The 22,490-nt window shown below is 45.5% G+C and overlaps 1 protein-coding gene across 1 annotated transcript in view; it reads right to left on the bottom strand.

The window, feature by feature from the left end:
• NSF (N-ethylmaleimide sensitive factor, vesicle fusing ATPase) overlaps positions 1 to 19,965 on the bottom strand; it is an 81,653-nt gene extending 61,688 nt beyond the window's left edge. The window contains exons 1-3 of the mRNA XM_032202592.1: positions 19,903 to 19,965; positions 7,579 to 7,664; positions 2,060 to 2,159 (exon numbers count right to left, since the gene is read on the bottom strand). Of these exons, the coding sequence (XP_032058483.1) occupies positions 2,060 to 2,159; positions 7,579 to 7,664; positions 19,903 to 19,914 (198 nt within the window). The 5' untranslated portion in view covers positions 19,915 to 19,965. The remainder of the gene's footprint in view (positions 1 to 2,059; positions 2,160 to 7,578; positions 7,665 to 19,902) is intronic.
• Positions 19,966 to 22,490: the final 2,525 nt, after the last annotated feature.

Consider the following 22,490-nt stretch of genomic DNA (forward strand, 5'->3'; position numbering starts at 1 on the left):
GCTAGTGTGTATTTACAATCCACATTCCAAACGATGCAGTATTCACTATCTCTTAAATATCTCAACCTTAGAGAGGCACGAATCACAAAAGTATGTAGGTATCATTACACAAGGCTCTGCTAACATTGCGTTTGAAATGTTGTTCTTCATGGTCATTTATGTTTGACTTTTCATCCTGGAAGGAACAAGTGTGGTAGAAGGCGTACAATGACCTTTTTTTAAAAACAAAACAAAACGAAACAAAACACTCCCCCATGCTTCCTCTCCAATATGTTCACGGTTCAAAACTGGAGTTAGGCTTAAGGAAGTAATTCCCTTGGCTAACAGGGATCAACCTGTTAGAACCAAAGCCCAGAACAGGAAGTTTTATGTGCTGGTATTCCTGAGAAAGTAAAACCAAACTATGCTTCCATACTTAATCACATTCTTTACAGCATTTAACTGCATGGCCAGTAAGAATTCCTCCCTTCCTCTTAACACTCCAGTTCTTCAGCAAAAGATACCCTAAACTCACCTCTACCTAAAATACCAGGGACCACCAGCACAAAAACGGTGGGCCAGCACACCAGTACTCCCATGATTCTTGGGCTTTGCTTGAACCCTCCAAGTTAAGGCTATCAACAGCTTTTGGAACAGGAAGGAAAGCCAAGTTCAGCTAGAATGATTGTTTTGGATATCTCTGTGGCAAGAGATACAGCTCAATCCCTGTGTTCATCTTTCTGCTAGGAAGTCTGTCATTACCGCACTGCCCTTCATCTTTTGCTCTCTCCAGTATACAAAATTTTCCATGGTTTACTATTTCAGCTTGAGAGTTTGGTTTATTACAATCTGAAGGTGGTCAAGAACTTCATGTACATAACAAATGCAGACCAGACTTCCTTGGGGTTCTCAGAGCCTCAGTGTCCATTACGTGACCCTCCACGAATACATGAGATGGGACTTGAGGTAAATTTGCATTTTGTGTAACATTGGCTGCAGTTATCCAAAGCTTTAACAAATCCTGGAAGTTAAACCCCAGCACTAAGAACACTCAAACAGAATATACATCTACCAGCAGCTGTAACGCCTACTAGCAGAGGTGCTTTTTAGGGGCAAGCAAAATACCTATACCTTAGCAGAACTTTCTCAGATCAACAATAACTACCAGAATCTAAGAAAAAAATCAATTCTAGACTACAAATACTTTTATTTCAACTCTGTGATACAAATAACTTCTACTGATAGCTGGTTTTCAGTTTTGGCATCATAAATCTTAACTGGACATATGGTAACTTAACATTCTCTGCACCCACTCATCCGGACAAATTTGAATTTGAACAACACGTCAAAAAGCAAAAAGTGGTTTTGGGGCCTATGCCAAGTCATCTGTTGAGGAACAAAGTCTGTCTGCAGCACAGACACTCAGCAGAGACCCAGCTTCTAGACTAGTTACCAGCAGACAAATACAAAAGCATTAAGCTAGTGACCGTGTTTGTTGCTGTTCTGTATTATGCAACTCACTGTGTAAGTCAGTTGATGGCTACAAGATTAATTTTTCTACTTAGAAGTTAATTGTATCAATTATTTATCTAAGCATCATTTAGCATGCAGTAACTTGACTTAATTAAGAAAGAGGTGAATAGTTAAATCTATTTTATGCATTTAATTGCACATCTCCTCTAGAAATCCTAACACTCAACATAGTCAAAAAAACTTCCTGCAGGTCTTTGAAAGAAAAACACAGCAAAGAAAACCCTCTAAAACAAAAGAAAACCAGAGAACAATTCAAAACCAATAGAAGACATTGCTTATGCTTTTCTTTTTGAAAGTTTCTGGTGGGTTTTAAAAAGATTAAATTATACCTTTTCCAGTATTTTCCAGAATATGCTAAACATACAAATGAATATAAACAAGCTCGCTTCAGCTATAGTAAATGCCTCTTTGAACTTTTGCTTTCAGAAATCAAATTTGCAGTACACATTTATGGAGGCATCTCCCTCCAATTAGTCTAGCTCTCTTCAATCCAAAATGCAAAAGACGCTTATTCTACAGGAAAACAGTAAGTCAAACCAGGCAGTACCTGGGGCAAGCTGAATGCGATGCTGCCAGGAACAACAGAGGGATGGGTTCTCAGCGTGAAAACGTATTTGTGGTTGGGAGAAGTCTTCACAACAACATGTCTAGAAGAGAGAACAATATTTTACTCCAATATATATCCCTGTGCATTCTCCCGGTGCTAGGAGAATTCAAAAGAGATGAGCCAGCTTATGCCTGGTCCTGTAACAGGAAAAAAAATAAAGGCTAATAATTACTATTTAAATTCCCCCACCAGTAGCCTTTTACTTCAGGAATTGCTCTGTATAAACATGACAGAACCAAAATATAACCACAAAGACAAAGGCTGCTATATTTAAAATCAACACCAGGTTCACATCTAAAGCATAACACCAAAACAGTAAGATTTTACCCCAACACAAGTTAATATATATATCCCAGCTGAAATTTTCATATGAAATAGATGCAAAGCCTATAAAAGGATCTTAGTACATCAGTTAGAAGTTTGATCGCTGAAAAAAAAATAGAAGCAAGTCCTGTACTAAAGTAAAATCCAATAGGCACTGAGGCTGTCCCTCCCATTTGCTAGGACCTACAGATCCTTGCACAGGACCTGAAGACCAGAAGCACTACTGGTAAAACAGAATACAAACAAACCACCAGAAGCAGACACAGAGGCAACAACTGCACATGCCTGTCTGTCACTCTCAAAGGCTAAGCCATCAGGAAGGGAAATACCCAAAACCCATGCCTGATAGCTCTTACCATATGATAGGCAGACTTCCTTTTGGCACACGAAAGTAAAAGGAAAGGAAGGTGGGATTTGTGCGCGCTGGCAGCAGGGGCGATGGCCGAATCAGGTTTGTTCCTTGCAGCCACCTGCAGTTCGACGACCCACAGGAGGCACAAGGCCACTGACTGCTGTGACCTTTGGTGTCCCCTCTTCCTGAGCCTCTTATCCATGGTTAGAGGCAGAGGGCTAGACAGATCACACTAACAGCCAAAGCCTGTGCTCCCAGCCATCCTCCAGTGAACATGCTACACACACACACACGCTCCACACATCTTTGTTTCCACACACAGTGACTCCAGCACCGTCCAAAAGCAGATCTGCACATACATACGTTGGCTACACTGCACATGCACGACAGCTTCAGCCACGTGGAGAAAGTACGCAGTCCTCTGAGACTAGAGCAAACGAGGGGCCTGCAGACCAGGATGACCAGCCATCACTAGCTTTAGTGTGCACACCAGGCAGCTCGCGAAACCTTGCAGGAATTTCTGCACTGGTGGCACAACAGGGTAAGAAAGCATTAGAAATGCAGCAGTAGGTTTGTGCCTGCTCCACCAGGCAGACAAGTGATTTGGTTCTTTACTGGTTCTGGCCCTAAGTCACCCACTGGTACCCCATCCGCAGCAGTAGAGATGTGCACCCTTCCCCATTTCCTCCTGCCCCAAGCTTAAACCCAGAAACCTGTTAGGTAGTTTGGTTCTTTACAATCTCAGCAAGGGAGAAAAAGGCATTTAAGGTGGCTTCGTGGTGATCAGAGGACTGGAAGGCCTTCAGAGGACTGGAAGAAAGTAGATGTTACTCCTATCCTGAAGAATGGCAAGGAGGAGGATCCAAGGAACTAGAAGGCTGGTCAGCCTCACCCTACACCTGGGAAGATGATGGAGCAACTAATCCTGGAAACCAAATGTCCTGAAAGGCAAGAAAGCAGCTGGGTGTAGTCACCATGAATTTACAAAGGAGAAATCTGTCCTCACCAGCTTCAGACCAGGCACCGGCCGTGTACCCCAGGTGCCCGTACCAGGGCCAACACCGTCTCAAAGCTACCTTAAACCTGGGTGACAGGACAGAGTATCCCCCTAGCGGGTCTGTGGATGGCACAAAACCAGGAGGACAGCCTGACCCATCTGGTGGCTGTGCTCCCACTCAGCTGGGCTTCGTCTGGAGACGTGGGCTGACACAAACACCACGGAGTCCAACCAAAGGAAACGCAAAGTCCTGCAGCAGCACGGAGTGGGGCCAACTGGCCAGGAAGCGGCTTTGCAGGCAAGGGGCTGGGATCCTGGCACACAGGCTGAGCACGAGCCAGCACCGTGCCCTTGCAGCACCGATGACCGCCAGCAGGTTGGGCTGCTGTAGGAAGAGTGCTGCCAGCAGGCCAAGGGCAACCATCCTTCCAGACCATATGTTGCTCCAAGGGCAGTTTTGTTTTAAATTTGTAATAGGAAATAGATACTACATTCAGCCCTGGGGCCTCCAGCACAAGGAGGACATGGACCTACCAGAATGACTCCAGAGGACGGCCATGAAGATGAGCAAAGGGCTGAGCACTTGTGCTGCAGAGACAGGGTGATGGCATTGGGGGTGTGCAGCCTGCAGAAGGGAAGGCTCCAGGGAGAGCTTATGGCAGCCTTCTGCACCTAAAGGGGGCTGGGGAGGGACCCTTTTTCAGGGAGTGTGGTGACAGAACAAGGAAGAATGGCTATAAACTTAAAAAGAGGAGATTCAGATTAGATATAAGGAAGAACTTATTTCCTATGAGGGCAGTGAGGCCCTGGCCCTCACAAAAACCTCTCCCAGCACACTGGACAGCACAGCCTGACGGAGGTCAAGCAGACGTCCAGAAAGGGGAACAAAAAAACACGGGAAAAAAGAAAAAATCTATCAGCTTTCTGGAAAAAAAATAATATATATATATATAGCCAAATAATAAGATTAGAAAAGGTCAAATCCTGACAGACTCTTCAAGAACAGCCACGTCTCTTCTCAGCAACAGCAGAAGCAGAGAGTTTCCCACAGACTGCAAACAACTGAAGTATTAAGAACGTTCAAAATATGGCAACAGCAGGAAAATGAAAATGCACTTTCCAACATTGATGTTCACCAGGAAGAAGCTTGGAGAGCTCACAGAGACTCGTGGGGGAAATCTACACCTCTTTAACAGCTTCTGCTTATAACCTAATAAAAGGAGTAATGAGTCACCAGGGCCTGCTATTTCCCAAGAGCTCTGATGGATGAAATTGCTGCTCTAATTCACAGGCAAAGCTTTGCCTGAAACCATCAGCACCAAAGCACAACTGTAATGCAGGTTCTTAAGGGCTCCCAGGGAATACCTCCACTCAGTAAGCCTGCTAGCCAGGCTGAGCAAGCCAACAGAAACTGTAACAGGTACCAACTAATGGACACGCAGGTTAATATTATGGTGGTGAAGAAAGAACAAGGCTCTTGTACGGGAGAGGATACCTTGCACATCTTTGTAAAGAACCCGATGAACATCTTAAGAATTCAGTAAGTATCTGCCCATGTTGTTACAGGCATCCTTTTCGGGTGGATGATGGAAACCCATGCAAATTATCCAGCAAGGTTCTTCAACCCAGATAACTAAACAGGCATGAGATAATAGGAATGGTTTCCCCATATAAAAGACAGGAATAAAGGTAAGAATAGTCAGTTGCCAATGGGAAAAAAAAAAAAGCCATTCACATAAAACACCCTGGCCTCCTCCCAGACTGCTGTCCCATTCACTGTCCGGTTGCTTTCAGCATCTGCTTCTCTCTCCAAAATACTTCTGGAGTCCTCAGGAGAGAAGTATGTCACAGTAACATCAGACAGTGCTACTTACCAAACCAGCAATGTAACTACAGCAATGCATCGCATCCCGTGAACTCCTGCATCATAAAATCATGATTCATACTTCCCCAAAACACAGGGTGTGGAAAATGAAGCGTGAAAATATCTACAGTGGCATGCTGGGGATAAACCATCTCACTGATCTAAGGTCAGGGTCTCTAGACCACGAGCACCAAACCTAAGTGTGAAAACAAAGCCCTTCGTGTAGCTGTTAGCAAAAAATAAAATAATAATAAATAATCTCTGCAGCCAGTCATGGTTAGGGCAATACAAACCCAAACTGCTGACAGCACGCACAGTACTGCAGCAGATCTTAAGGATGGTCTTGCCCAGTATATCTGCAATGCAGCAGAATGACTACATCTTTCAGTAGTAGCTGAATGCTGAGATGTTTCTCTGTACTCTAGTCTTATACTTTTCCAAACAATTTATAGCATCTGTTCACAACCAAACATATGCTGCTTTCTTCATAAGCTCCAATTTCTAGAAATAGGCAGCTCTCCTGGGGAGAATCAGCTCAGCCAGAACTGTGGCCAGCCTGCTTACCAAGCAAGTCTCAGGATACCACTGCCTGCACGCTTGGATAATGAGAGTGGGTTCTCAGACTGAAAGGAAAACAGCTGGCTGCTGCAGGCCTGGAAGCTGGGTCCTTCTAGGACATCCACACTTCAGGAAATTAAGATTTTTATAATGTATGAGGTACAATGCTCAGTTCAAGTATTTTTCCAAGTGCATTACTTTGAAAAAGAAAATCTACTTGAGGAAAAACATCATTTGAAGAGAGCAACACACCGCTATCTTCGAGCAGATGCCTTTGCCTGCTTCCAACTAAAAGTTTTGCTGTTTTGGGAGTGAAGTGGTTTGTGTTCGTTTGACACTACAGGTGGGGTTGTGCAACCACAGTTCTGTTGAGCAGCAGGAGGCCAGGCCAGCTCCGTGCAATGCAGGAGCTCTCCAGGGTAGGAGCGCAGCTGACTGACAGCACAGAGGCAAGGCTGCAAACGCAGGGCCCCTGTGCTCCCTGCAGTTCACAGCCACTCATTTTCCGCCCTTAGCAGAATTTATCTGGGCCAGGTATTTTATGCTAAAGCCCAAAGCATATCATAATCATTTGTTAAACATTGTTTCCCATTTTAAAAATCCAAGCCCTTTAGCCTCCTACTATGTGTGATGCTCTCTCTTTCAGCTGATACTAATTACTTGTCTGCAATCTGCATTCGGAAGTCCTTTAGAGAGCCACCTCGCTGCTGCAGCAAAGCAAGGGAACTGAGTAATTCAAATTGGCTTCCTTCAATGCAAAGCCCTTCTGTACATTCCATGCTGAAAAATTAATGTGTTTTCTGCCTTTCTCAGAAAAGTAAAGCCCAGACTCAGCTTCTATCACTCACACAGACTCGTAATTAAAGTATCCAAATTGCTGTGCCCACACTCTGGTTGTCTTGCCCTGTTATTGTGTATGCAAACCCCTAGAATAAGAGATGGTTTCTGCTGACACTACTCAGTATCCCCGTATGATGAGGAAGCAGGAAGATGCCCCTAGTAACACAATTAAACAATAGTCTATTTGAATATTACCCGTTAGCTCAAATATTCTAACTATGTAACAGCAACAACAACAAAAAAAGTCTACAAAGGCCTGAATTCCTTCACTAAGAAGTGTTTATAGTTACTTAAGCAGCTCCATTTCCCAAGCTGGAAACATTTCACAGAAAATGACATTTTTAATATCTCCGTTGCTGATAAAGAGGCACATCCAAAGTTTTGTTTTCTAAAGGTACAGAACTTTTGTCAATTAACATACTGTATTTACGTTCCCAAACGTGAAATTCCATTTCACCTCCACCCAAATTATGAAAACAATCCCTTTTTGGTTAAAAGTTGAAAGAGCAATGCCGCACACTTACTGTCCAGATGGGAAGTCCTTCTCATTCACCACAGCACAGTTTGTTACTGACAGCTCATCGGTGGGACACCTCGCTGCTTGCATAGACTATGAGAAAGAGAGGGAAGGGGAAAAAAAAAATAAAGTAAATATCACCATTGTATTTTTCTCCTTTACTAAGGCAAGTGTCAAAGCTTCTGCAAACCCATAAAACACAAACTGGTCTCACGAGTACTGACATACTGTGAGGGCATAGTCCACCACCACTGATAAGTTCCTCTTTCTCTTCATGGTTTCTCCAAATTCATCCGACTGACAAAGAGGGTTGTAACCAAGACCTTTGCAGTACAGCCTAGTATACCCAATATTTCAGGAAAAATAACAAAAAACTACCTAGGAGAAAGCCTGCAAGGCAAATGATGTTAACTTGTTAATGAACCCTGGTGTTCATGGAACTTCCATGAACTTTGCAGCCTGCCTGAAGGTAGCAAAGTGCTCTCTGGCAGATGTTTCTTGCCAGGTAACACCACCCTGGGGCTTTCTGAAAGCTGGTACAACACAGCAGCTGCTGGCAGAGCCCTACAAGCCTGGGTAACCCCATCTCACACTGCTGTGCTGGGTTAGAGGTGCACAACATGGGGAAAAGAGGGCAGAATGAAGATGCTACTTTCCTGCTTCCCTCACATTACTCAGCAAACTAAGATCCAAGACCTCCATGCTGGAGGTGCAGCACAGGGCATCGCTGAAAGACTGCAGGAAGGCTTAGTTCTGAGCCAGCTGCTCCCCAGCTCCACTCAATCTCCATAAAACTCTTCTACAAATGCATCAAGATGCAAATGATATTTCCTACTCTATAAGAAACATTACAGATCAGTAATAAATAGAAGAAAATTAAGTTAGGCTGCCAGCTCCAGCCTATCGCTACTTAAATATTATTGCAACAAATTTTGTGGGGGTGTATACCCCCCAGCCGTTTTTGTTTAAGTCAAAGGAGCAGTCCTATTTCAAGAGACTATGTTCAGCTTTTTCCTCTACTTTTACAAGGGGATCAGCAGCTAAAATAACCTGATAGCCAATATTCTGCTGCCCCATCCCAAGAAAGCACCTCAGCAGGGTGGCCAAGGAGCACCAAAGAGAAACCTCACCCCCTTCCTACATCCCCAGCCCCATTTGCTTCTGCAGAATTATGCCAGAGAACAATGGCTGAAAGATCAAAATTGAGCTCAAAATGCCTCTAGAAATAGAAGAAACGATGGGAAGAGTGAGATCTCTATTGTTAGCTACAGAGTGAAATTTTTAATGCAGAGCAAACCTAAATTTGACTGCCCAGGATGTCTTTTTTTTTTTTTTTTTTTTTTTTTTTTTTTTTTTTTTTTTAATTAGAGCCCAACTATTTGCCAAATACAAATTTGCAGCCAGGGCAACAGAAACCATTTGCCAGTGACAACTTGCTGCTAAGGGCAATCTGAAATGGGTTTTCTCTCAAGATACCCTTAAATTCACACACACGTGCCTTGCTGATTCCCCACGCATTGCCATCCTGCTCAGCCTTCACCCCCACAGTCCTCTGAGCCACTTGAGAACTGAATCACAAAAAATTCTTCTCCACGTGTATTGGAGCAAGCATACCCTGCAACAGATCAGCTTTTTATGTAACAACGCAACTCTTCTAGAGCATTTGCTATTTAGAAATGAATTAATTCATTATTTTTACTGAGTAATGCCTAGTTGCCCTTGACATATGTGACAACAGAAAATAAATCTGTTTTCAGCCTTTAAATCATTTTATCTACCAGAATCTCAAGTGTAGTAAGAGACTTTAATTAAATATTCTTGTAATAAAAAATCGTGGATATCAGTGGACTTCTGAAATACACACCCTGCCTGTTAAGGCTCGTCAACTGCAAAAGCATTCACTGCTTTATCAGTTCACCTTTCATTTGTGAGGGGACTATTTTCCGAAGAACATGCCCTGATAAATGCATTAGGTAGGATATTTCTGGAGAAAACCATCCACAGAGCTCCTGGATTAAGCCTTTTTACAGCACTAGTACTCAAATGCGTTTTTAATCCTCGCTGACAAACTGCTTCCTACACGAACCACGAGCGCCTGGCAGAGCTGCCACTCCTCTGCGTTATTTCTGTCCGCCTCTGGGAACGTGCAAGCTTTGCTTTAAGGACCTGCATAAATATAAAGGAACGCATTTCAAATCCAGCACCAAGTGTTCCTTTCCCCAGCAGGACAACACGATAGATGTTGATGCGTGGTGAACCCTAGCTTCTTCTGCAGCAGTACCAGCACAGCCCATGGCAGCCATCCCAGCGCCTCCTCCTGCGCTTGGCACAAGCCCGTTTCTCCCTTAGCACCGACCAACATCTCCTGCTGTACCTAGCAGCTTCGCGGTGCTCCCAGCTCTGCAGTTCGTACTCTCCAGAAGCTACAAAACGATTTCAGAAAACTTCAATATGTTAATGATACACAAGCGTTTTTAGCACCACGCAGCTCGCGCAAGAAAAGGATGTCACTCGACCGAAGCAGGTTTTCCTGAGTGTCCAAGGGACAATTTGAGGAAATCCGGCCATGTAGAAGACAACTAAACCAAAAAGTACCCAGAGAGGACAGAGGAACACACAGTTCCAGAGGCCTCCTCTTACCTCCCAACTCATATCCTCAGCACCATTACAGGGGCACTTGTCTGTCCAGCAATTGAGCAAGGATGTGGGCACTGGCAGCTCCTGTGTATGGTTTCTGGCATAAAGGCACAAGTCCAGGGAGTTACAGGAGCTGCTGGAGCCCAGCGGGCTGCCCTGTGCTATAGTGGCAGCACTGTAAGGGAACACTTGGAGCTCTCACAGTTTGGGTGCCCCCAGCACAAACTGAAGGCCGTGCCTTTCCCCAGCACCGCACAGCAGCAAACAGAGGGAGCAAAATCCCTGCAAGTATGTTTAGGAAACCTTCAAGTATATTTACACAAACCCTGTTTAAGCTAGTTAGTAGGTTACTGCTAGAAACTAGTCAAGACAACACGAATCTCAGTTCCAGCAAGGCACCAGAGCTGATCTTGCAGCAGACAGCAAACGGCACCTGCTGCACACCACGGCTGTCACCACTGGCTTGAAGGTGACCCACATACATCTTCCCAGGTCCTGTGCCCACAGCAGACACTTATCAGGCTTAAAGGAGCAAGAGAAGTCTTCTCTGCCTCCAGCTGCTGCTCTGATTTATCCAGGGAGAGGACTCCAAGGACAGGGAAGCTCCATGGAGGTGACTCCAGTTCGAGGCAGTGCCTCCTTCCTGAAGCATCCACCACCCCCTCCGGTACTGCAGTACCGGCCGCCAAACCATACCTATGCAGAGCTCTACTCCAGTAACACCCCTGTTTGCCAAGAGAAAAATGTGACTGCACAATGCATTGATAAATCTTACGCTGAAAGACAGACACAAAGGACCTCACCCTCAGATTTCTGACACAGCAGCAATGTTGCCTCTATTCCTCTGCCATTGATGCTAGCCATAAAGATGCAGCACTGGGAGGCTCAATGATCCTGACATGTTTTACTTTTATAAAGTAAAACTTACCCCAAAGAACAAATAGCTTTCTAACCCAAGTGAATACCACGATGTCTGATCTTTCAGAGCCTGGTTTTCAAAGTTGCACTGATTGCAGTTTTCCTCGAGTAAAACGTGACACTGAGCTGTCCTTGTCTTTTGGGAGAGCTCAGCCCAGAAAGCAATGTGAAGTTATTTGGGTATTTTTATGCATAGATAAAAATGCCTCTTCTCATCCTGAATTGCAAGACTAGCATCCTAAGCAAAAACAAAGCACTGCACTAACTGGGAAAGAGAATGAATAATAAGATCTCTGGAATATTACAGAAGAGTAGCGTGGGTGAGCACAGAGCACAAAAAATATGGTTAATATTTGTGAATTGTTAAGGCTGATGATAGAGGAAGCTAAAGAAAAACATGCTTCCCATTACTCAGACCCCACAGGAGGTAAGTTGGTGGTACACAATAGCAGTGAGCTACTACCTGGCAGTTGTTGGCAAATAAGAGCGAAAACGTTAAATGCTAAGGCAAAGATGCTCTTCATGTGAAACAGCTTAACTCATTTAATGTTCTAATCCTAACCAGGGGATTATGAAACAGCTTCTGAAGCTGAGGCAGGTTTTGCTCTCTGCACTAGTTGTTTATATGACAAATATTGTTAAAGCATTGTATGTTTAAAATCTTTTGTGCAAAAACGTATGCACATAGAGGTCTGCACGTATATCTGTGTGTACATACACGTCATAGCTGCCATGCAGATGTTGGCAAACAAGTGCTAGGCAATGTCAAACAGCTCTGAGTAATAGAAAGTGAAGTTTCCTCTGCATCTGTGTACAAATGGGGATTGCCTGTTGCAAAAAGCATCTCAGCTCTCCCATGCCAGCTGTTAGGTGCCAAAGTACCTTCAGGCCTCTGGTCCAGAGCAGAGGCATGGACGAAGAAAGCCAAGTGCCCACTTACCAGGGCAGAAGCGGGTGCACTCCTGCCTGCGTGGGACCACGGCTGACTGAGGCAGCGGGGCTGGAAGGGAAACGCTCACTCACCACTGCAAATAAAATCTGTTGAATATCAAAACGGAAACTGAAGATACTAAAGGAGCTCTGAAGAAAAACGAGAACTGAGATGCTGCAACGTAAAACCCTACAGCAATATGTAAGACTATGCTCCTGATGGAAAGCAGGTGTGCATGAGGCATCGCCCAATGCAGTTTGTATCAAAAGATCCAACGCATCAAGTGGCAACAGAATCCAAGGAAAGAAAACAACAAAGCAATGAACATTAAAATTGCAAACAGCAGGAGCCTGCTGCACACAGATGACGAGCACCAGCACTAGCATGCAGAAAGATGAGCTGAGGCAGAGCTGGGTCAGCAATAGCCTGGGAGAAGGAGACAAATTAAGCTCTTCCAGCACAGAAGGCTGGAAGAGGATTATAACTACTTTCTCTCTAAATACACACATACCATAGAGCTAAATAACAGAGACGAAAAATGACTCTACCCTAAAGGACAGAAGAAATAGGTATAGAATGATACCAACGCTACCACTGCTAACCACTGGCAGTTAAGAAAGGGTTCCTAACCAGCAGAGGAAGGCAGCACTGTAATAGCCTGTAGCAGGAAGCAGTACAGACAAAACTAAAATTATGTGAAAATTATGAAAGGGATGACAATATGATGCCTACAACAGGGAGTACACTCAGCAACAGATGCCCTAAATGCTGTGTTTCTAAAATTAAAAATTAAAAAAAAAAAAAAAAAAAAAAACAACTCTAAAGGAGTTAATAACTAGTTTAAGGTTTTTCTGGACATCCAGAAAAATCCTCTGAAAAAGCTCCCAGAGTTCTGCAGCCCTGCTTGCACAAGAAGAGAACAAACACCTACAAATGTCCATTTGGAAAAAAAGAGTCACCTTGGCATGACAGCTTCCTTTTCTGATCTACAGCCGCGCAAAGAGCCCTGCAGCGCCCAGCGGGTCACGCATGGGGTCCCCCAGGACAGACAGCCCTGAGGCGGCTCAGCACCGTCCTTCCCATCTGCTCCTTGTGACTGCTAGGTTAGTTGGCTGGAAGCTTTTGTTCAGATCTGGAAGGAGCTGCATTCTCCCTCTGTGACAAGCTCATAAACATCGATCTTCTCCTATTAAAAGAGGAATGATTGCATTAGGGGCGGCAGCAATACAGACCCCAACGAGCCTTCTTCTGTATACAGATACACAACACACACATTTAACACATTTTCCATTTGCTTCATCTAACAGCAGATGCCTGCTTCCCTCACGGGCCTGAGCAGCAATACAGAGATTACTTCCATCTTACCACCTGAAAGCCATTTTATTAGCACAAAGGCACCTATCTTAGCAATTAGGGGATTTTTTTTTATTTTTTATTTTTTAGTAGGGTGGTGACTTCTGCTTACTTTTTGTTTGCGTAGTTTACAGCCAGGTGATGTCAGTTCTGCAGGGAGCTCTGTTAGTCCAGTGCTATTTTATTGGGTGCAGTTAAGAACCTGAATGTAGCTTTGGGGATTTGGCTATACTACTGCCAGTACTTTGCAGTGTTATCAAAACCAAAAAACATAGTTACAAGACTAAAAGGTTTCCCTGGTCAAAAGGCACATGAGAAAAAGTGTGCTAAAGGAGAACTACAAGATAACAGTATAGTGTCTATAATCTAATTAAACAGGTTGTTCTGCCCCACAAAGATGTCTTTCTCCGTATCAGTTCTTCACAGTATTATCAGAAAATATATCTGTACCCGTGCTGCTCTACCATATAATCAGAAAGCTGTTCCCTGAGCGTGAAAGCACCAGCTCCACTTTCCAATTAAGAAATAATGACCCAGAATACCTGCATTTGTAATTAACACCTCCATTTTTGGAGTTGATGTTGCCTCACATTTCTTCCAAGAGCCAAGCAATCAACTATTTAATTACAGGGAATTGCTACTTGTCATGTTTCATCTAAACTTCTTTGAAAAACCCTTAAAAGAACAAAACTTTACACAACCATAAGATATTAGCCTAGGATGCACGTCAGAGAACTGACATGCTAGCTGGGAAGACACCTGCTGGATGCAAATTCCTTCCATTTATTTAGAAAAATTACTCAATGGCAACAAAGACAAGACTAAAAATATTCTCTTGAACTTGGGATTTGCCCTGTGACAGCCTGAGATGCTGCCATCCCTTGCTTATTTCCAACTCAGCCTGTCAGTGATTCGCTGTATCCAGCACTGACCTATCCAGGATGCTGACAACTGTACCAAGTGCTCCCCAATTACAAGCAGCTCGCTTCTACAGAAAAAGCAAGTAACTTCACACAACTCTAGGGCATAACTTACTCCAGATTTTTTCTGATAGAAGGTCACTGCCTTATTGCGGCCCAGGAGACTGCAGAAACGGGTTCTGTCTTTTTATGCTGCAAATACTTAACCCTTCTGAACTACCTGCCCTACATACATACGAAAGAGCACGCCAGCACTGGAACAGGGCACAAGAGTGCAAGAAGAGTGATAAATTCAGCCTTGATTTAACAAGCAGTCGTACCAGTTGGCTCCAGCCCAGAGGAACAGGATACTGTGCTGACGGCTTTTCTATTAACCATAGTGGCAGTGTTCCTTGCTTGAATTTTTCTGTTCACAGCTCTTCTCCAACACAACTCTCCAACTCCTGAAAGTCAAGAAACTTGTGGAAATGGCCAGTAAGGAAAACTTCACAAAATCAGGTCTCTGCCAGAGAACAGCCTGGATTTGAGACAACATCCTGACGGATATGCCTGGCAAATGGCTGCATCACAGAGACCACACTCTGAACTTGGTCTCTCCAAAATATTTCAGTTACTACCTTGTCACTATCTGTCACAGCATTCAGGGGTCAGCTAACAGTCACTGCATCAGCTCTCCTAAAGCTTGTCCCCTCAGAGTGCGTTTGGCCAGCAGCCACCAACTCCCACCTGGATCAGAAAAAGACGAAGACCTACCATAAAAAGCTGTATTTTACTTTTCAGATTTCTAGTACATTTTCACATAAAAAAAAATGAATCAACAAAAATTTTATTCCACTGAAAACCACGTCCTGCCTGGCAGGCAATTTAGCAGAATGTAACCATGACTATTTTCCAAGGACTGCTTTTCTGGAGATTTAAGCAGAGCCAATGTTGTAACAGTTATGAGCTCCTCCAAATTTACAGCAAGGGCATCTCCCAGACCACAGGGTCCTCCCCTGAACGACCTCTGCGCTCTAAGAACCAAGGATAGGAAGAGAGAAGATCTTGTTATGGAAGAGAGCAGCATTTACGAAATTCACACTTAAAGGAAACCACAAAAGGATTTTTTGATTTTTTCCAGGTTTTTTTCAGCTCCTTGGCTACAGATGGCAAATTCTGGCCTGCCTTGGCAAGAAAGGAAGTGACATACCAACATCTTCAAAAGCAGACGATGAGAGGCCACACTGACATCTCCCTGTTGCATTGTATTACTCAGAATAAGCTTGGGGACACAGTTTCTATAACGCTACGCCAAGCAACAAATTAAAGGTAATCAAAGATGACAAGGTCAGATATCCCATGGCCGCAATCATTTGTGTGGTCTCACAGCTGGCAGAATTTTACTCCAAATAATCTAGCATGGGTTTTCAAAAACCAGCAGTCCTGTAAGAACACACAAGTGTATTTGCGATGAGTTCACAAAAACACAGCTGCAGAAGAGATCTAAACCATTCAGATTTTTTCTTCCATTTCCCTAAAACACTGCTAAAAAAAAAAAAAAAGTCCTTTACACTATGCTTTTTGATATTTCCAGAAGTGTAAGTGATGACAGAAGAATGAGTACGACACCAAGAAAGAACCAAGCTGATTCCCAAACGTTTCTTATGTTGTCTAATGACACCTGCACCTATGAAGTGAGGTTCCATATGTAAGCAGAAGAGGTAAGAAATCAGAATTCATAGCTTTAATAAACATGAAACCTACCCTTGTTATTTCAAAGCTTCTACCAAACTACCCAACCTAAAATTGTCCTTTGACTGCATGGAGTACAGGAGAGCATGTGTTAGTCCAGCAATGTCTCCAGCGTCACGTTACACCGAGGGGTACAGCCTGTCCCTTGCTGCCATTCCCACAACTGCTGTATTTTCTCTATCTGACAGTCGATTTCAACAGATATCTGCAATGCACCTTCCGTGCAAGTCACACGCTCTTCTAGAGAGGTTATGATACAGTTCTGCAAGATAAACTAAAGGCTACGATTAACTGAATGAAACCAAAATCATCTCCAACCAAATACAGATCGGAATTTCTTCTGAGAGGCAAACAGGCCAGTGTCTCCTACTACTGTGCCAACAGGAATACCGTGTGATGCTTAACTTACATATGTGAGTCCCAAACAGCAAATAAAAAAAACAAAGGTTGGGTTACACAAGTTGCAGCTATCACAGAACTGTAATAATCCTTCACAAGACACACACCAGTCTGATGGGGATCATCACCAACTTCCACTCTATCTGGTCAACATTCAGCACGCATGACTTCCTCTCTGAAAGAGGCCATCCTGCCAGTTGTAAGGGTAGAACTGCAGCCATGTAACCCTGCTTCATTCCCTACGCCACTCATCTACGTACCTCCTCAATCTGCTGCAGATACAAACAGAAACACAGCTCGTTCTGCATCAGCAGCCTGACACTGGCCGGAATAAGGCTGAGAAGTCTCGAAACGCGCCACATGCTAAAAAAAATCATCTGGCCTTTCTACATCCCTTTGAGAAGTAATTCCTAACGAGGTGCACGTCAACAGCCTACAGCACCAACCATCTTCCAGAGGTCCAGTCTCAGTGCAAGGGAACTGACCACAGACGCAGCCAGACAGCTTTATGCGTTCCCTCCTCTCTCGCAGATACTGACCGACGTCCTTGCATGCTCAAGGGGCTGCCTGCGTACCTCGTGACTGCATGCAGAGATACAGGACAAATTGGAACAGAAGCAGCCATCATTTCTAATCAGCATAAACTATTTTTCCTGTAAGCTTCCATCACCGTTAACCACTGTATCCGCCTTGCAACTGAGGAAAGCCAATGCAATTAAGGGAGTAGAGGAATATATCTCAAACTGCACTGGGCATTAATAATATTTGCTCTATCATTTGTATACATTATTTAAAACGTTAGCAGACGATTTTGTCTCTCTTCTACCTCAAGAAAGCCATTCATTTCTGTCTGCAGAAGTATGCATTCAGAAGTCAAATCACCTGAGTCTAATAAAATAGACTAAGCTCTAGGTTGCATTGCAGGACATTTTTTCAGGCCATGTGTACTCAGTAAAGCTTTCTCTACGCGTTCTCCAGGTTTAAGCACCTTTTTAAAATGTTGACAACAGAACAGCATCAGTGTTCCAGCATCAGACTCACCTGCTGTATCTAGAGATATCACACACCTCCATCCTCCTACCCACTGTTCCTTACTTACATAGACAAGGTTCACAACAGGTCCAGTATCACATCCGAAACGTATGCTGTTGCTTGCTCATCTGACCTCTGCATCATTTTTCGAGCTGTTGCTATCCCACATGCAAGCTGGAGGGAGCAGACAGCTTGTTTATTAATTTACATTAACAGCATTCACCATAGTGCAAGATTGGACCAGGCTCAAAAAATGGTATGAAACTCTGTGCTTAAGAACACTCCTCACAGCATTAAATAATCTGATAATTCCGCAACAATTATATTTATAGATAATTCATCAGAATACTGAATAGCAAGAGGCTTCCTGGTAACCCAAAGAAAGTATCACCCTCATGATCTGCCAGATTACGTGACAACAAAGCTCCAATCTTTCTCCTAAATTTGTATAAATCCCCCCTTTTCTCCACAACACAACCAAGTTAGCCAAATAAAGGCAGATTTTTCAGGTTCTTGCGAGCACAAAAGCACAGAAAGAGCTCACAGCAGCAGGAAAAGTTGGGGATGATCCCTCTCCTTACTCCCTGCAACCTCAGTCACCACCACTCAGACCATTCATGAAGCCTTTCCAGCACACCAGGGCAACTGAAAACTAACCCAGCGAACCATGTGGATGGTCCTCTGTCAACTCAGCAAGCCAAATAGGCACAGGATACCCAGCAAGCAGGGATAAGACAAGACGGCAGCAGCCAGATTAGTTTAGGCTACAGGGAGTATCAGAACAGTATCATTCGTTATGGCTAAAATGATCTTTCAACAGATGAAAGCACTGGGCTCCTGATTTTGGCAAGACAAGAAAACTGAAAAACACTAGTCAAACAGAACACAGATTCCTCCTAGATTAGCTCCTGGGATCACTGCAGCAAACACTGGGATGACGAAGAAAGGTAGAAGGAAGAAAGTGAGACCACAGATCTGGAGCAAGGACAGAAGAAAAACTCTTCATAATAGAAAGAGTGCGTTAACACTTTTTTTTCCTCAATTAACAGCAGCATTTTTGAGGTGGCACTCCAGCAGATCTGCTCACCTGTGACACATAGCTTATCACTGGGCCAAATTTTTCCCCTCTGCTCTACACCACAACACTGCACCATCTGCTGTTGCTTCCACCAGACAAAAACACCATAAAAAAAAAAAAAAAAAAAAAAAAAAAAAAAAAACACCAGAAAACCTATTCCCCAATCAATGAGACTGTTGGGTCAAGACAGAAGACTTCAGCCTGAAGCAGGCAGTAACGGGAAATGTGCCTTTCACAAGCTGGTGTCCAGCAGAGGATGACTGAGCTCACGGCACAGAGCTGAGCAACCTTAACTGCGGCTTGCAGCTCTTGGAGGTTGGACCTGAAAACAGAGTGGATATACCAGGCAATACCAAAGTGATTTAACAGACAAGACTGTCCTTTTATATTTTAAGGCCTTTTTGACCACTTGCTAATTTTACCTAAGCAGTCAGTCACTAACGATTTATTATTATTTTTTTAATAAGTGTGCAGTAAAACCCCGCACAAACCTTAAGGGGGTGTTTTAACACAGCATAGCTTAGACCCACGTCACAGGATGGTGCTTGGCCAGTGCCAACAGGCCAGAGGACTCAGTAGGGCCACAGAAAACCTGCCCCATATCCCACCAGGGCCTCAGAGCACCCCGAGGGGACCCAACAATCCCACCCCAAACTCCACAATCAGGAAAAGGATCACCTGGGGCACCCCAAAAACCTGCTCCTCACAGCGCTAGAGGGCCATTATAACCTTACAGCATCCTTAGGGAACCTTAAAGCCGCTCCCAAGCAGCAAAGTACCATCGGGGCTCTTAGGGGACCCAATCATCCTGCCACAAACCCTGTAGGGCGAGGGCACATCCAAACCCTCACGGTGCTCCTAGTCATCCCAGAACCTCACCCACAGCACCGAGGGTTCACCAGAGCTTCACAGCACCCTCAGGAGACCCTAAGGTAGCCCCCTGCTCCCCCGCAGGAACCCCACCGCACCCCTGAGGGATCCTAAATCCTACCCCGCACCCCAAAGGGAGAGGGGTCACCAGGCTTCACGGTACCCCTGGGGGAACCCCCTCGTCAAGGGGTCACCACGTCCTCACAGCATCCCTGGAGGACCCCACAGCCAGAGAGCCCCCCACAGCCTCACCGCACCCTCAGGGACCCCCAAAACCCCACTACCCGAGGAGAGGGCTCACCACCTCCTCCCGGCACCCCAACCCTACTAAGCGACTGCCCTGCGAGAAACCACCCCTCCGTAAACCGCTCAAAGAGGAGAAAAGCGACCCGAAGGGGCCGCACCGAAAGCGGCAAGGAGCCGCGTTCCCCACCCCCACCCCCTTCTCCTCCCCTCACTCACCCGCCCCGCCATCTTGTCGCTGCCCTCAGCCCGCAGCACCGCCTCTCAGCCGCTCCGCAGCGCCGGGCCCGCCCCAGAGCCGCCATGGGGCGGCGCAGCGCAGGCGCCGGGCAAGCAGCCGGTGCCCGGCGGTGGGCCAAGGGCTGCGGGACTCGAATAAACCCATAGGTTTTTCGTCCCTAAGGGCTGGAGGATCAGCCCACGGCTCCGAAGGAGCGTAAAAAAACCCTGGGCAGCAGCAGGGAAGTGGGAAAATGTAGAGAGAAACAAGCCCACAAGCACCGAGGGCAATGCAAGAGGTGCTCCAGGCACGCTGCACAAGTTCCCCTGCAGCCTGTGGAGAGGCCCCTGGTGGGGCAGGCTGTCCCGCTGCAGCCCCTGGGTCCCGCAGCGGAGCAGATCTCTGCAATGGAGCAGGTGGATGTGGTCTGGAGGAGGCTGTGGTCCATGGAGAGCCCCCACGGGAGATGCGGCCCATGGAGAGGAGCCCACACAAGGAGTAGGGGATCTGGGGGGAGCTGCTGCCCGTGGGGGACCCGTGTTCAGGCAGTTGGACCCCTCCGCTCTGCCCTTGTGAGGCCTCGCTGGGAGCACTGTGTCCAGGTCTGCGGCCCCCAGCACAGGAAGGATTTGGAGCTGTTAGAATGGGTGCAGAAGAGGCCACAAAGATGATCAAAGGACTGGAGCAGCTCTGCTGTGAAGAAAGACTGAGAGAGCTGGGGATGTTCAGCCTACAGAAGACAAGGCTGCAGGGCGACCACTGCGGTCTTTCAGTCGTTAAAGGGGACTTATAAAAAAGATGGAGAGCGACTCTTTGTTCAGTCAGATAATGACAGGACAAGGGGGAATGGTGTTAAACTAAAAGAGGGGGGATTTGGATTAGAGGTTAGAAGGAAATTCTTCACTCAGAGGGTGGTGAGGCACTGGAACAGGTTGCCCAGAGAGGTTTTGGATGTGCCATCCCTGGAGGCGTTCAAGAGCAGGCTGGGTGAAGCCATGAACAACCTCATCTAGTGTGTGGCATCCCTGCCTATGTCGGGGGGGTTGAACTGGATGATCTTTGAGGTCCCTTCCAACCCAGGTCATTCTGTGACCCCATAGTACAGACATGTATTGGAGGAGTTCTTGAAGAGCTGCAGCCTGTGAAAAGCCCACGTAGGATCAGCATGGAGTCCCAGCCCCATGGGAGACCCCACGCTGGAGCAGGGGAAGGGAGTGACCATGAAGGAGCAGCAGATGAAGTGTGCTGGGCTGACTGCAGCCCCCACTACCTTTGCTGCCCAGGGGAAAGAGGTAGAAAGGAAGGTGGATGGAGGACAAAGGTGATTTTTAAGTTTGCTTTTTGTTTCTCACTGCTCTACTGCTAGTACTAAGCAATAAATCATATTAATCTCCCTCAGCTGAATCTGTTTTGCCTGTGACAATAATTGGTGAGGAATCTCCCAGACCGTATCTCAACCCATGAGCCCTTTACATCATATTTTCCTTTCTCTTCCTTTGAGGTGGGGGAATGAGAGAGCAGCACTGGGGGCTGGCAGGGTGCGGCAGGAGGTCAGCTGGCTGCAGCAGGGGTCAGGTGGGGCTCGGAGACCCTTCACATCTCCAGGCCCCTGGACAAGGAGTTTTACAGAGCTTTCAATGAGCAGTTTCACAATTCTTTGTGGAATAAGAGGGACTTCAATCTTTCAAATTGCTGCTAGTAGGCAGTGCATCATTTAGCAGCAGATAATACTTTAAATGGGGTGCTGTGGCATTCTCCAATAATTGGTAAATCCAATTACTTACCTTTTCTTGAACTGCCTTTCCATTCAATTGCATATGGCTTATACTAACAGCATCTTGCCATGTTGTGGTTTGTGCTAAAAATTACAGCTGGGTGCAATCAGAAAGCCAGGTAAGAGGAGTTTAGCACTACTACTCCAGTCTTGTACAGTGTGCTGGAGCCTGGAATCAAGCCCATTCTTTGGCAGGGAGGGCCAGGGTCTTGTAAAGCAAGTTGCTTGGCCTTCGCTCCTGACATGGCTGTTTTCAGCCCATGCAAGTCTTGCTTCTACAGGCAGCTGGCGTAGTCTGGTCCAATTTGAGTACTCACTGAATCTTGGCAACCAGACTTCTGGATATGGATCTGCATGGGGGCCCCCCATCCTGGGATTTGGCTGAAGCAGTGCTTTTCTCTTAAGAACAAATCATATCGGGTAAACTGTCTCACACTGAGAGATGAAGAGAGCTGCATCCCCCAGTGTAATGTTCCGTGGGAGAATGAAATTCCAATTATGGTCTTTTGTCTTGACTGCTTTGAAGGAGGAAGGCAGCAAACAGTTGGACTCCAAAGCAAGGTTCAATACTGTCTCCAAAGCTGACCTCAATGGCCTGGAAATCAATTCTGGGCACGAGTTCTAGTGCATTAGCAACCTGTTACATCAACTTCCTGTGCAGGGCTTTGACAACATAATAAAATATTAATATTGATTTAACTGCCAGTTAGCTGCCTTGAACAGGTAGTAATGTCAGTGGTAACAGAGCGGGGAATGCAGACTTCATGCATGGGGAAAACGGGGTCCCTTCAGCAGGCAACTGTAAGCTGGTGC

This window comes from Aythya fuligula, chromosome 24 (genome assembly GCF_009819795.1).
Source record: "Aythya fuligula isolate bAytFul2 chromosome 24, bAytFul2.pri, whole genome shotgun sequence".
In the NCBI taxonomy this organism is placed as follows: Eukaryota; Metazoa; Chordata; class Aves; order Anseriformes; family Anatidae; genus Aythya; species Aythya fuligula.